This window comes from Oryzias melastigma, linkage group LG7 (assembly GCF_002922805.2).
Source record: "Oryzias melastigma strain HK-1 linkage group LG7, ASM292280v2, whole genome shotgun sequence".
Classification (NCBI taxonomy): domain Eukaryota; kingdom Metazoa; phylum Chordata; class Actinopteri; order Beloniformes; family Adrianichthyidae; genus Oryzias; species Oryzias melastigma.
The window spans coordinates 27,870,872-27,886,463 of record NC_050518.1 but is presented as its reverse complement, the minus strand read 5'-3'; the positions used below and the strand labels follow the sequence as shown (position 1 = coordinate 27,886,463).

The following is a 15,592-nucleotide window of genomic DNA, read 5'->3' as shown; positions in this document are numbered from 1 at the left end:
AAATCATTTTCAATCATTTTAAACCACATTTGCTCAAAACTTTAGCCAATTTAGTGTAATTTACTAAAATGAAAACATTTTAGACTTTTATTTGACTAAATTTCTACAGAATTTCTGACAGTAAACTAAACTCTTTGTTTAGTTGCTTCATATGTTAAAAATGTAAATGTCAAAACTTTAATAACTAATCTAATATTTAATCAATCTTTAGCTTTTTTCATTGAAGCTAAAGAGCCACAATAAAGAGATAAAAGAGCCACAGGTTGCAGACTCCTGCTCTTTATAATACAAATATATCCCAAGACTAGACCAGACAATTTTTCATTTTTTCAAAAGAGTATGACTTAGAAAAACACAAAGTTCATGCAAGTAGTACATGTCTCAAAACAACAAAAACCATGAGGCTGATTGAACCAATGAGACTGAACATTTAATACAAGCTGGTTCACACTAGATCTTGGTCTAGTGCAATGTAGAGCTGCTCAAAGAGGCTCAGCCTGCTGCCAACTAGTGGTCAGGGGGTTTAGGTGGAAGACAAAAGTAAGACGCTGAAGGACACTCAAAAAAATTACGTATTTTAATATCGTTTTGTCAGCATTTTAAATCAATAAAAGTATCGCCAAATGAAATCTCGCGATATATTGTCAATATATTTCCTTCTGTGCAAAAACAGATTTGTTCTGGTATGTAGACCACTTCAAATCTGGATATGCTTGTGTTTGTTCCAGGACTGAGGTGGGTGTGGTTAACGCTGGAAGTTACACAAAGAGGTCTGCTTTGTGAGGCACATCCATCACCTCATGTAAAAGATGTTTTTTTTCTGCAGCGCTTCATGAAAAAGCCTCACATGCACTGAGATGAAGAAGCACCGTCAGCCTGAGGAACCACTTTACCTCCACTTCTCCTCTGTGCGGTTAAACTGAAACACCGTTCATTGTGAGCTCTGCTTAAGAAACAAAGCCTGAGTAATACATTAAGAGAGCACTCCTCTTTAGTGCAGAGCTGACCCACAAATCAAATTCAAATCAGCCACACAAACCAGGCCTCTGACCTAAAACCACAACAGAACCCAAAGACGCTACCAAGAATTTCATTTATAGTGCAACAAACACGACAAAAAGCATATTAAGATTCATATATTTGTAGAAAAAAAAGTCTCAAATTTAGAAAAATGTAAGGCTTATGAAATAAAAGCAACTTGAATTTATTTTCCTGCAGAGCTGCTTAAGCCAAAATAATCAGTGCATCCAGACCAGACATTTAAATGGTTTGAAACTGAAACTTTTTTTTCTCAAATTATGACTCTGGAATATTTTTCTGTATAAATAGGAAGTACAAATGCCGGATGACACCTCTCATTAGCATAGAAAAACCTACAAGGAGCTCCACAAGAATAAGGCAGACTTAACAGTTCTCTTTGAGGTTTCATTGAGCCAAAACTGTTTTATCCTAGAAGTTGACTTTTTTGGCCTGGCGGACACCTCATCTTTGTAGAGATAGCCAAGCACCAGTTTATTTACCCATTCCACCAAAGTCATAACTCATCAATAAAATGATGCTGGAAGACAACAAAAACAAGAAATTCTCTTGATCAGATGTTTGGTGGGACATGAAGTCAGACTTAAGAGGCGTTTTATTTCCATCCTTTTACTTGCTTTAAACTGGTTAATTATCTTCTTAGACGACGTTCAACATGATGAGAGTCGATGGCTTCCAGGTGGAGAGGAGTGTCTGACTCTTGACTGACTGACCCGACTTTGTCGACTGAAAGGAGCGGCGACGAGCGCCGGGGCAACGAGCTGTCACTGCTCTCGTCAGGAGACACTGAACATGCCTGCGTGGGACGATGATAAATTCATCAAAGTGACGTCCCAGAGCGAGCACGGCTGACGCGACCTTGATCGATCACAGGCGCAACAGCAGATGGCCATAAAGGACGATCATGTAACTGTACATCCATTAGCATAATCAAATGCATGCACAGTGGATCTAATAGTGTCAGCAGACGTAAAAGTTGCAGAGTATGCGCGGTCATGTGACAGTTTGTGGTGCTTGTACTTTAGAGAAGAGAAGTAACAAACACAAGTATTTTTTAATAGTTTGGAATCAGCCAGAGCATGTCTGACTGTGACAGAATCAGATTCTAATGAAGTCAAAGTCACATTAAAGTACAAATCCGTGACGTTCTCCAATATATCACATGAGACCATTAAACATTTTGAAAATAAACCAGATTTTCTCATGTATCTTGATGTAACTTCCTGCCAGAATTAACGCGGATCGACCAGATAGACCAGACGCACTGACTGCACAGCGCGAGCCTTCCGCGGAGGACCGCGCCGCTCCGCGTGTGGTGTAAACCACACCATAGGTCTACAAGAGCACCAAATGGAAGTGGTCTTTGTTCCGCGGCGCTTCCCTCTGTGGTGCTTCTGCATCCAGTGTGAACTACGCATAACCTTTTAAGGTGCAAAAGCTAGAAGTACACGGAAGCTGAAGTAGTAGAGGGAGAGAAAAGCAGATCTAAGTTTTCAGGAAAGCTTCACATTAAACCGGGTGGCAAAAATAATCCTGACTTAAACGTGCAGACGTCCAAGTTCCTTCGAAGAACATCTTGTTGTTTTCATCCGTCTCCAACTCAAATCTCTACTGTGTCACACTTCAGTCCCCAAAGACCCAGCAACCAATAGGCAAACAGTTAGCGCTTACGTCTCACAGGGACCCGACTGTTGTTGAAAAACTGGAAACAGGCAATTTCCAAAATGTCAATCTGAAGCGTCCTCCGTTTCCCGCAGAGCCTCTCTCATGTTGAAGGAATTTTGTCTCACTTAAAACAAAAAAATGTCTCGACAAATCTATTTTTTTAAGCTTAAAAAAAGGTGTAGAATGTATCTCAGATGGGTGTCAAAAACGGTAAAACAACTTGATAAATGATTCTGACCTAAAGCGAAATCGTGACTGAATAGAGAAAACTAAAATGTAAGAATCAAATTGTGTGTGGACATCGTTGAATATCTTTATAAATCAACTCAAAGATGAAGTTCTCCCCACTATAGGAGCTTTATTGAAAGGTTGGTGTAACCAGGTTTTCTTGAGGGGTTGAACTTCTGATGCAAACTTAATGTAGAAACAACAAGATGTATTTATTGCTGCTATATTCTTAAAAAATAAGAACACATTCAGGAACTAACTGACAGTGTAGTGAAAACCACTTTAAACAACGAGCTATTTATAAAACACACAGCCTGAGAAGACGTTTTTGTCCTCAATCCTCAACCTTCCCTTTTCTCCACACCTTGACCCCCACACTCATTAAAACCCGACTCCATCCTTCCATCACTCTGCACATTGTCACTTCCATCATCTTCCTCTCTTGATTTATGTTCAGGCCCCACTCAGCTTCCCACTTTTACACCCCCCATGCCAGCACCACCCCCTCAAACCCCACAGACACAAAATCAAAAAGCACAGAGGAACTTTATCAAAGACAAGAGGCGAAGATCAAAAGGAGAAAGGCTAAATATGAGGCCGCTTTTTGTGCAGATGACGGGACCACAGTGAGAGACGGAGGATACAAAGAGATAATGTACTAGTTAAGCAGGAAATAGAGTGAAATGGGAAGGAGGGGAAGAGTCTGGAGATTTATGGCAGGTTGTTATGGAGCACTGACTGAATAACAGAAGGTGAGACCAGGTGAATTATTCATGACGATAAAGGGCTGTGAACGTGTGAGTGCATGACATGTGGGTGACAGGAAATGCAGCCACACACACATACGTGCACATGCGCACATATAACAATACAAGACACATTGCTTCATTTAAATCAATATTACTGGTGATTTAGGGCTTTTAGTTGAACATTAATGACTATAACCTCCAACTTGTTTGACTTTTACTAGCTTTCAAATAAAAAAAAGCATTCCTTGTGATGTGTACAGTCTCTGTTATAATTTTGATTTGGACAGTTTGTTTTTAATAAACACAAATAAAATAGACATTTAAACCTGTTTTCTACATGTGTAAGTGTAAATGACAAAGAAAAAATGCAATACTAATATAGATAGATGGATATATCGATAGACATATATTCACATATAGATACACACACACACACGTGTATATATATATATAAAATGTATCAACACGTATAAATATTTAGACTAAGTTTGCATGTAAAGACTGTTTTATAATAGGGATGTCCAAATACTCAGACACTGAATGGTCACAATTGACCTCTAACGGGGTTGAGTTCACGTAAGGCCGAATAGTGACATGTGACAAGACGAGGCAGTGGCTTGTTAATCAACCTGTTTCGATGATCCAGCGCCTTCTTCAAAATGTCAGCAGTGTGGAGGTAGTTTAAAGTGGTAGATATAAAAGAACTGCAGTTTGCGTCGAATGTGGAACTGAATTATCAAGAGTCGTATGTCTGCTAAAACCTTTATCAGTACTGAATTAATATGTTATTTAAAAGCCAAACACCCAGAACAACCCAATAAATACAAAAGAGAGGCCCCCGCAGCTAAAAGGAAACAGTTTTTGCTTCAATAATATATACTTAATTATTCCTCATAATATCTACATAATAATTCAAATATTGTGCAAATACAGACATTTTTTGAGTAAAAAACTTAAAGTTTACCTATTTTTTAAGTGTAATCAAAAAGTTGTATTGTTCATTAGTAAGATCTACGTTTGAATTGTTTTAATCACTTTTGGAGCATTCATTAATATTATGTAAATTTTATTAGAAAAATGTAAGTTTTTTTATTTACTTAAGCTTGGATCATAACCTTACTTGTAGACATAAGTAAATTTTACTAGATTGTTGTTGGTAGTTTTTATATCCATAAATGCAGTGAAATTTAATCACGAATTGTTAGTGCAAATTGTTGTGAGGATTTTCTTAAGTAAATCTTATTAGTTATTTTTTTTCAGTGTGATGTTTAAAAAAAAATAAAAATAGTTTGCAAATAATAGTACTAAAGTGAACAGAGTTACAAATAGGGTCCTGGAGTTTTTTACCTTAGATGGCTGTGTGTCTGTGTAAAACAAGACCTTTCAGATGTGATGGCTTTCTTCTTTTCATGATTTTGATAAAACCGTCATGTTGTTTGCCTGGATAAATGTTTTCTGTGGTTTGTTTTATTAGCCTTTTTACTGTTCAAATTATGTTTTGATAGAATATTTACTCTATCCAAAAAGCATGTCTAAAACATATTTATGCATTAGTTAAGACACTACAAAAAACTGTACATCCATATTTGTTAACTATTCCGTAACTGTTCGGTATTCGGCCAAGCTTTTTCATTATTATTCGGCTTCGGCCACAATTTTTTTCACATTGGTGCATCCATACTTAATAATGTTGTTACGGCACATTCTGGAAAAATATTGTTTTACTGCGTGATTCTACACAAGTTTGTGGAATGTTGTAAATAGTTCTTCTGTCTCTGTTATGCCTCCAGAGTCCCACAGACAGATGGAGGTGCAGGTGAAGGTAAGAGCTAATGGAACAGCCATGCGCTCCTGCAGAGACGTGTGCACGGACTGTATGAGTGTTCCACGGAAATTCATTCACCAGAAGGAAACAACTCTGGAGTTCTGTCAAACAGCTACTATGTTTTTGCAAACATATGGAGAAAGTCTCTGATGGGTCTGGACCGCAGCTTCTTCAGGAGTTAGTCATGTGACATCTAGATCTACTGTTTATGATTTTCCATTCTACAGACCTGTTTCATATCGAACAGTTTAAGAGGTTTTCCAGCATGAGTGGAAGTTTAAGGTGGTAAACCTCAGAGTGACTTTACTGCCTCACAGCCTGGACTTGCTGTTGTCTATATGTGGACGAATGGATGGATAGGTGGATACATTTGTTTGATTTTAAAATGACATTGTTGTAGTTTTTTTAATAATCCCACCACTGTTATCATGTCTGACTGTCCCTCCAATGTTGTCCTTTAGAAAGTATCCATCAGTTTGACTCCAGATGTGATCGGATACAAGAAAGTTTCTCTTTTATCATAAATTTAAAGAAATTATTTCCAAATGTTTTGGGGATTATCCAGATGTTTGTCATCTCCTGGATGAGTCCTGGTTGTTTAATACACTCATTTTGGTCACTCTTGGGAAAGTTCTCCATTTTCCCAAGACTAACAAAGAGTTCAAGCAAGCAGTTACAACTCTGGACTTGGGTACCAAACAGAATTTATAGTTATGTTTTACCCTTTCATACTGACACATGATACATTTGTTTCTTAACTTGTGCTTTCTTAAATTTTTTGTACTATATTTTAACCAAGAACTTTACAAAAAATGTATATTATGATCCAACAGGTCGCAAAGTAAATACATTTATGTCTTTTAAAAACTGCATTTTTGTGATTTTGTGGGTTACATTTCTTTTAGTGATACAAACATAGATAAATAAAGACATTGTCATTCAGTCCCCTGACTCCCCCGCTGGTCGTCAGTGGGATCCATCACCTGACTACTAGCATTTCCTTGGTCTCCACACTACACTTCCCATCAGTCCCTGCTGTCCCTCCCAGAAGCCCCACAGCTGTTTACCATCTGCAATCTCTCCCAGGAGTATTTAGTCAGAGAAGTGCGATGTCTTGTTTTTGCCACTCTGCCTGCATCACTGAGCATTCTCATCCTGACCTGATCTTCTGCTTTGTCTTTGACTCTGAATGTTTGCTGCCTGCCCTGACCCTCGCAGGACCCTGACCACTCTGGTTGTTCTCTGATGCCCTAATGCTGGTGTTTGACCTCTGCTTGCCTGACCCTGATTTAGCTTTGCAGACTTTTAGCTGTGCTTCACTCCTGTTATCCTATCTGTGCCAGTAAAACCTGCCTCACTTGGATCCAACCGTCTGCCTGTTGGTGACAGACAGTATGGCAGGTGTAAACAAGGATTCATCGAAATTCATTTTGAGTCTGGGCGAGTTTTCTGACCCAAACTACCGTTTGCCTGACTAAGATCTTCCACGTCTTTCAGAAGTTTATTACATTTGTAATTCTTTTAGTTACAAAAATACTATAAAAAGTTTAAACTGTAATTTTTCAACTTCAAAGTGCAAAGTTGATTGTTTTTTTGTGCTTCACTTTGGCCCTGGAAAACCTCAGAAGAATGAAATAATAATAAATCAGCAGAAGTCAAGCCCAAGTTTTACAAATAATTAAAATTACAGAAAAAAGCAACAAAAAACTAAATTATTAAGAGCAAGAAAACACGAGTAAAATAGTGGGAGAGACTCACCGAGTTGATGCAGGCCAGCTCCTTGTTGAGCAGCCACGGCAGGGAGAGCTTCCCTTCTCCTCTGTAGCACGACTGAATCCTCTCTTTGATCTTCTCTTTTATCTGCCTCATTGTAAACAGACACAGAACTGTCTCCTTGGGTGGTTTGGCTCTGTTCTTCTGACCCTGGGCGAACACGGTGAACAGAACCTCCTCGTGCTCCCTGATTCCCAGTGAACGGGCTAGACGGGCCCCCGGCCGGGCCAGGTAAGCATCCTGAACCAAGCGGTACTCCACACCGTTCATGGTGCAGCCAATGGGGAATTCGACGTAAGAGTAGAACTTTGGATCGTCAACACAAAGGCGGACGATCTTGGACGTGAAGAACTGCTCGCTGCTGGCATCAGGCGAGGTGAGCTGAGTGTCGAGCTGTAAGGTCAGGTAATACACGAACTGCTCGCTGTTGAAGCCGTAGATGTAGTAGATATCAAATGCGGGGAACTTGGAGAGTGTGTCTGAGGGAATCTTAAGCTGAGATGAGACAAACTCGTCCTGGTAAACAAAGCTGAACATGTCGGCGTTCTCCTCGTTGGACATCAGCTTGCGACTTGACAGCGTGGGGAAGTACTCGGATTTCCCATCAATTGGAGTACCAACAAAAAGTTTGCCGTCCCCGCTGAAGATGTCTGGGGAGATGACCACCCCTGACATGGTGCCGGCCTCGGCCACGCTGGATAGATAATGCTCTTTACGGTGGTGCGGCTCTCCGAGCTTAAACAAATCATCCAGGCGCAGGAACTGACAGATTCCCTGGGAAGTACTCCCACAAGCAATTAAACGGTTGTGGGCCGCATCGAGCAGCAGAAGTTTATTGACATTGGAAGTTTGCACCAGCTCGTGGGGGCAGGACTGCACACCAGGTGGGGGGTAACAGCGAGGGTTGTCCGTGACGGGACCAGTCACGTGGCTTCGTAGTTTGGTCAGGTTGCTTGAAAGCTTGTAGATCCAGTTGACGGCACCCAGATAGACTTCTCCGGTTCTGTTGTGGACCACCAAATGTGTGAGACCTCCTTCCGGAGGAGAGAAGGAGAAAAAGGAGGAGGTGGAGCCAAAGGAGAGGATAAGGATGAAGGGGAGGATGACGAGGGGGGGACTGAGGTGGGAGGACATGATGGAAGGGGAAGGGAATGTGTGAGCAGGAGGGCGTTTGTACTTCTGACAGCAGTCGGTCCCGTTCAAGAGCGCAACGTCCTACTGACACGAAAGAAGAAATTCCCAGGCAATTGTTTTCCACTTCCGTTTCTTCCTCCTCTTCCTCTTATATCCTCATCCCTCCATCTGCCTGATCCGTCAGCAGCCCTGAGACAGAAAGAAAGCACGAGTCAGTCAGCGTTTGCACGTTCAGAGGTCTTACAGCAATGAGATCATAAACATTCAATCGTAAAGGCAGGAGTAGAAAAAAGAAAAGCAGACGATAAGAGAAAATGCGGCCTCGGTTGTATTGACTCTTGGGGCATGCATCTTTCAAAAGAAGTGTTAATCACTCCAAGGCTGCCTTCAGAAAATCGATTGTCTGGAAGCTGCTAAAGACAATCCAATAGAAACAATATATAAACTTTAAAAGCAATGTTCTCCTTAAACTATGTGTTAGTTCAATTTAAAAAATACGGATGACAGGTAAACATTTGTAAAACACAACGAAGAAATAAATGCAACCAAAATCTGGACGAGGGCAGTTAAAGGCGGTATCATGAAATATTCATTCATCCATTGAGCGTCAGTGAACTGAGAAGTGGTTTGTCATATTTATTATAACTTCAGTCAGCATTAAAAGCTCAGTTTACTATTTTATTGACTTGGCTACATTCTTTGGACTATTGTAACTCTTCAACCATTAAACCAATTAATGTGATTCTGAAGTACAAAACAGCTGGGAGAATTGAAAGTGTTAGTTTGGCTTTTGGTGTGTTTTTCCTGTCAGTCACACCAGGTTTAGGTTAGAAATGATCAACACCTGTTTTCATTTTCATCAAAAATCATTTATTCCAGATCGAGTCCTGAACCGTGAGTTTGTCCTGTATTCAGTCTGCTGTCAGGTGGACTTTTCTTATCCGGACCAAAGCTTGTAAACAAAACCACCTGACCAAGGATCTCTTCTCTCACTGGCCAGGAATTACGTGGGCGGGGCAAAGCAACAAGAGATAGAAATTATGGAAGTCCTGCACTTGGAAAGCTTGTCAGTATATTTCACTGGTTCAAACTTCAGATTTCACTGACTAATTTAGAACCTCTGTGTTAACACCAGGTTCAACACTTTTTGCTGCTGCTTTGGTACGGTGGAGACGGTCACTGGCAAGATGACGGCTGTGAAGAGATGAGGATGAGTGTTCATGACATATAGAATGTCAGGAAAACAGTGAGAAAGAATGTGAATCACGTTAAAAGTTGTTTTAATGAGCCTGAATTCATCCAACCACATTTCTGTGCCTCATCGTTGAGGTGTTCTGGTATTGTTTTTAAGAGGATTCTCTTAAAAATCTGTGCAGCGAGACACAGAAAAGCATTTATAACGCATTTTCAGCTGTGTTCAAATAAACTTTCTAACAATTCAGCAGTTGGACCCTTCTCCCTCTTTGATAACACGACAATCGCTGCTTTACATTTCTCCTGTTGCTTCATTTCCTGCTTGTTTATACCATGTGACTGCCGGCTACGGTGGCTGTTTTGGTCCAGTTATTCCGCTCTGAGAGTGGATTGTATCCGTATGTCACAAGTGTGTGCAAGTGCTCCACAAATAGGGGGATCAGGTGATAATAGCTTGTAGGACAGCCATAGGATGTCCACACAAAAAAACTCCTGATTTCTAACAGCTCTAACGGGTCCTTGTGAGGTTTGCAGGATTTGGTGGGGGGGTGAAGAAATGCGTCTCAACTACTGCACTCATATGTTTAATAAGTGCTCATTACAGCCTGTTACTCAGAGCATAAACACAGAAAAACATAAATGAACATATTAGCTCTTCTGGTTCACTGAGTGGTTTACAACCTTGATATTTTGAGCGTGCCACATGCATACTCCATACATGTCTGACCATTTTCTGCCTGCAAACAGCCCATATCCACCCATAAGACTAAGGCTTAAAGCTCATTATTTATTTATTTGTGTTTTAAACTCCAAAGATCACACAAGCATCCCATGTTCCTGTGTCACATCAGAGTTTCATTGAACTCATCCTCCTCTGTACTAACTTCAGCACATTTACCGTCCATGGACTGGTGACCTCATCTTCTAACAGCTCACATTTTTATGAGCAACATTATTTCAGAGAGATAAATGCCTGTTGGAAGCCCCCCCCCTGGTCATTTTTACCCAGACTTAAGCTCTGACTATGATCAAGAGGCTGTGTGGTCCATTATTCCAAAACACCAAGAAATATCTACAGATTCATTTTCAACAAGATGATCCAGTAAAAATACGACTGAGATTCTTGCATGTTTTCTTTCATTTGAACTGATAACAGAGTTCCCGCGGAGTCTTAAAAAGCCTTATAAGCATTGAATTTGTGAATTGGAAAACAATACCTTCAGAACCCATAAAAAACCTTGAATTTTGATACCTAAGCCTTAAAATGATGCTGCTTGTAGCTTCTCCGTTTCACATTTCACGTCAAAGATTTTATTTTTTTAGCCAAGATTATTTTGATCAAATGATGCAAATAAACATTGGGAAAACCAGTTATGTACACTGAATACCCTTCACCTTTTGATTAACAAAATAAGTGAAAGAACAGCTCTAAAACATTGTGGCACAGACAACAAACAACAAGATAAGTAGCTACAGTTTTGGAAAAAAAAAAAGGGAATAAATTAATAAAATCAGAAATAATTTATAAAATGTTAAATGGACTAAGAAATTGGTCTTGATTTTTGACATGTATGGCTTATAAAAAGTCTTAAAAGGTCTTAAAAAGCCTTAAATTTAACACGAAGAAACTTGCAGGAATCCTGTGATAAGCAAACATCAGGCAACATTTTCATTGCGAAGTGTGAGCGACCCTAAATAAAGAGCCTGAGGTTCGGTGGCGGGTCTGTCTAATTTCTGCTGCAACACCTTCATTCTACTGTTCATTCCAATCCTCTGTCTCTCCTCATCAATAACGTCTTTCTCCAGTGTGGCTGGGATAACAGATGACTGCTCTGCTTTATGTCACCAGGACAATCCAGCCACAGCACCAGAACACACTCTGCTTCAGTCACAGTAAAGCTCCGGTCCTGCTGGGTGTTCTTCAGAAGCACCAGTGCACACGACAAGGACATAGAACATTAAACATTTGCTTTTTTGTAGTAAAAGGAGCAAAAAAAGTTATTTTTGCACCATTTCTGTCTCCCTCTCATGTAATTCTATAAATAGGCTAAAACGTGCACTCGATGGTCAAAGATTTGTAAATCTGACAGCTGACGACATCGAGATCGTTTTGACTAAACTGGGACAAAGACGAGAACAGAGAGAAACGGCTGTGAACAGAAACAAAGCTGGAGTCTGAATTAGATCAAAAAGAACAAAAGCGTTCCCTTTTGCAAAAAAAATAAATAATAATAACTGGATTCATAGATGATATGAGAACCTGAAAGGAGGTTTCAATGGAGTGTCTCTTGTAATGATCATTACAAATGCTCCATGACAGCAGTAAAACGGTTTATTTTTCAATATTAAATGAATCTACATATTTGTCCTATAAGATGATGCGGCTTTACAGTAATTGCTTAAACATCATGTCTACATAAACATCGTTTAAATCATTTTAAAGCAATAAACTGGTTAAGTCAGACTCCACATTTGGGGAGAAGGGCTGATTTATTTCTGCAGTTTTCCTGCATGTACGCTACAAACTGATGACATTCTGCTTCAGGGTTTTTTGCTGTAAATAGTAATAAATCTTCCAGGAAATGAAACCACAAAGTCGTCCCACATCATCATACTACCACCATGTTTAAAAGTTGTGCTGACGTGTTTTTGGAGCCCGTTCAAAGTTTGACTAAGATGTGAAAGATAGAAAAAAATGTGATGGTTATGAATTATTCTGAACATTTGGATTATTACAATTCAAAACAGTTCAGATTACTTTAGAGAGATTCTATATACTGTATTATAATATTGGCCTGCATGATTAATAGTGTTTTCCGTGTACAGTACTTCCTCGTTTCTCACGGGAATTACATTCAAAAATAGTTCTAGATATGGGAAATCTGCAAAGTAGAATCACAGAAGACAAGGCAGAGAACAGTGTTACAGCAAGGGGACAAAATGTGATTCTCACAACGAACCAAATGATGGAAAGGTTCTTCTTCACAGTACAAGATTGGAAGAACCCTTCAGTAGAACCAGACTCGATCAGTAAGGCTGAGAGGATTTGGGTCTGAGAGGGCAGGAAATAGACAGATCCAGAAACAGGAAGTACTGTTCTTGTTCCATTGGTCACTTCTTCACCACTTTTAACTTTTCGGGTCAGTGTCTCTCATCGTCTGAAGTCCCAAAGCTACAGAAAGGTTTTCATGACCCGTTCACACACTCAGACATAGTCAAAGTGTTGTTTATTTGTTTCCCAAACAAATTCCAAACTTCTCCTGTCCTTATTTCTTCAACTAACTGATCTGGCAGTTTTCTATGGAGCTAAATTGGGGCCAAAATTATTTGAAACCCAAATACAACAAATTGAAAAAAATATTGGTGTTTGGCCAAAAAAAGTTTTATATGTCCAAAAATTTTTTTATTGTAAAATAAACAATTATTCTCAGCTTCAAATGTTCTGTTTTTTAGGTTTAAAATTTTTTCAGAGCTCACATTTCCTGCATGAGAAAAAGTTAAAGTGCAAACATACCAGCCATTAGGCCACAGGAGACAACTGGAGCTCCTGCAGTGTTTTACCCATTTTACACAAGCTTAAGGACGTTTTCAATGTCTGGATTTAACACAATAAGAGTACTTTGAACGGGCTAGAACAGAGTTTTGGACGTGCGGTTTGTACACGACAAAATTCTGCTTTTTACAGCCGTCTTGGGACAACTTCAGACTATTAAACAGACATTTTCTGACCGTAATTATCAAAGTTCTCAGGGTCAGTGAACGCACCGGGACTGAAGTTACTGCGCTCATCGAATTTGATTGGTCCTTCGTGTTAGCCCCACCCCAACATGCTACAACAGTGCCAAAAGTTTTGAAACTGAAATATTCAGATTTGGAAACCAAAAAAAAACAAGAGTTAAAAGAGAAAAAAATTCAAGTTGGAATTTTGAGTTTTGAAGCAGAACATCTGAAGCTGAAAATAATTAAGTGTATTTTAGAATAGCAAAAAGTGTTGCATTTCTTCTTTTTTTTCTTTTGCACAAATAAAGCTGATATTACATTAATCAAATACAATCTGATTACGTCAAGAGGTTGTAAAAATTCACGTTTTTCAGCTCTTAAGTTTTTGACGAGATGGGTTCTCAACCTCCTTCATGAACTTTACCTGAGTACCTCACCTGAGCTCTAGAAACTGTAGATCTTCCTAAAATAAAATAATTTATAAGTGGACTGGACACAAACATCCTTGGATCGTTTAAATCCTATCAAAGTCTTTGCTGAAAGAAAAATGTGCATCAGGGAGATCCTGAAGTCCACCTGCTCCATCAGACGGAGCTGTAGTGGCGTTCTGGTCAGCCCTCCGCTGATTTATTGCTTTTGGCACATCGATTGCACGCAGCCGCAGACCTTGGCCAAACACTTAGGCAAATTTATACACAGCTCTAGTTTAGCATGGAGCACACGTCCGTGCCTGCAGGCCTGACTGTCTTTATGCCGCCGTGCATCTTGGAACTTTCTACTTTCTACAAAAACAAACAGATGCAAGAACGTTCTCAAAGCAACAAAGAGGAAACGAAGGACTTACACGTTCTATTTACTGCTGTAAAGCTGTTTTCCAGCGATTAGCAGGAATCAGCCTGCAGGGCTAGACATGTATATAATTGTGTTGCCACAGATTAAATGAGTCTTCCAGCTTTTGTTGAAAGTATTTTACATCTGGGAATAAAGGGGCGGGGCGGGGTTATGAACTTTAACCCTGTTTTAGATGACCCTTCCAGGCAGTCACTTTACAGCTCATCAAGAAAAACAGCTCAGCAGCTCAGAGTCCCATTTCAAAGAACCCGCTCTGTCGGCCGCAGACCGATCGCTGCGGAGCGACAGATGACTCAAAATGAAACGCTTAACTGATGAAACATTTAAAGGTCAAAAGAAAATCTGCTTTGATCATGTCTTTCTGTTTGCATTCCCTAATTAATTTGAAAAATCTGAGATTTAAACAAAAATACCACTGTGATGAAAGTAAAGTAAAGTAAAAGTATCAACTAAGTCTAAATGTATATGGAGGTATATATATATATGGGGTGGGGGTATTTTTCCCATGGTCTTAAAAATGTGATTGTGTTTAACATGTGGAAACGCACAAAAACCACTGTGTGGTCATGACCTCTAACCTTTGTGAAGGACACCATGATGCCAAAATATGGCATCATATTGTTCTGTCTTAAACCTTTTCAGGTTCAAAACACTTAAATCCACACTCAGCTGTCCGTATTAACTCGGAATCTGGGAAAAAAATCTAAACCGTGTTATTGCTGTAGCCTAGAAAAAAATAGCAGGTATAGTTGGAATCAATAAAGTCCAACTATGACAATTTTTTTTATTTAAAAGAAATGTTCCCTGTAGTGTTTTAATTATGATTAAGTTTTTCACCAAAATCCAACAACCTAAATGTCTTAAAAAGCAATTTTTCATGTTGATCTGAAGCCTCCGTTTCCAAAATCTCCTCTGAGGGGGCGTGGCTTTTGGAGCTGAGCTGAGTAGCCCCGCCCCAATCAACAGAGATTTAAAAGGAGAAATACTCGGAAATGCAAAAACAAATGATTTCTTATTACATTTGTTCTCTTTCAGAAGAAAAATGCCACACAAACATGTTAAAAAGACTAAAAACAGGATATTCATTGGAGGGAGACTTTACAGATATGATCTATAAGCTGCACAGGTATCTAAACTACACAAAACAAGTTTTATTTGTACCACAACATTAAATATATGATGCATTTATGGATGATAAAACATTCATAAAAACCTCTTAAGACAAAAACACATCAAGAGTCGCTGACGTGCTGTAAAACTCGACTTTCTGAGGATTTATCAGTTTTGGGAATCCCATTTGGAAATGCATTAAGTAAGGGATAATACCCGACGAAGTGTGCGTTATGAGAAATTAACGCATGACGCGGACGCCTCCGCGTCGTGCGTTAATTTCTCATAATGCACTCTTCGGAGG

At 39.4% G+C, this 15,592-nt stretch overlaps 1 protein-coding gene across 1 annotated transcript in view; it reads right to left on the bottom strand.

Annotated features, from left to right (window-relative positions):
• Positions 1-15,592, bottom strand: part of plxna1a (plexin A1a) — a gene marked incomplete in the record, with an annotated part of 315,581 nt that overhangs the window by 270,617 nt on the left and 29,372 nt on the right. Inside the window, 1 exon segment of the mRNA XM_024293231.2 lies at positions 7,264-8,601. Coding sequence (XP_024148999.1) covers positions 7,264-8,412 — 1,149 coding nt within the window.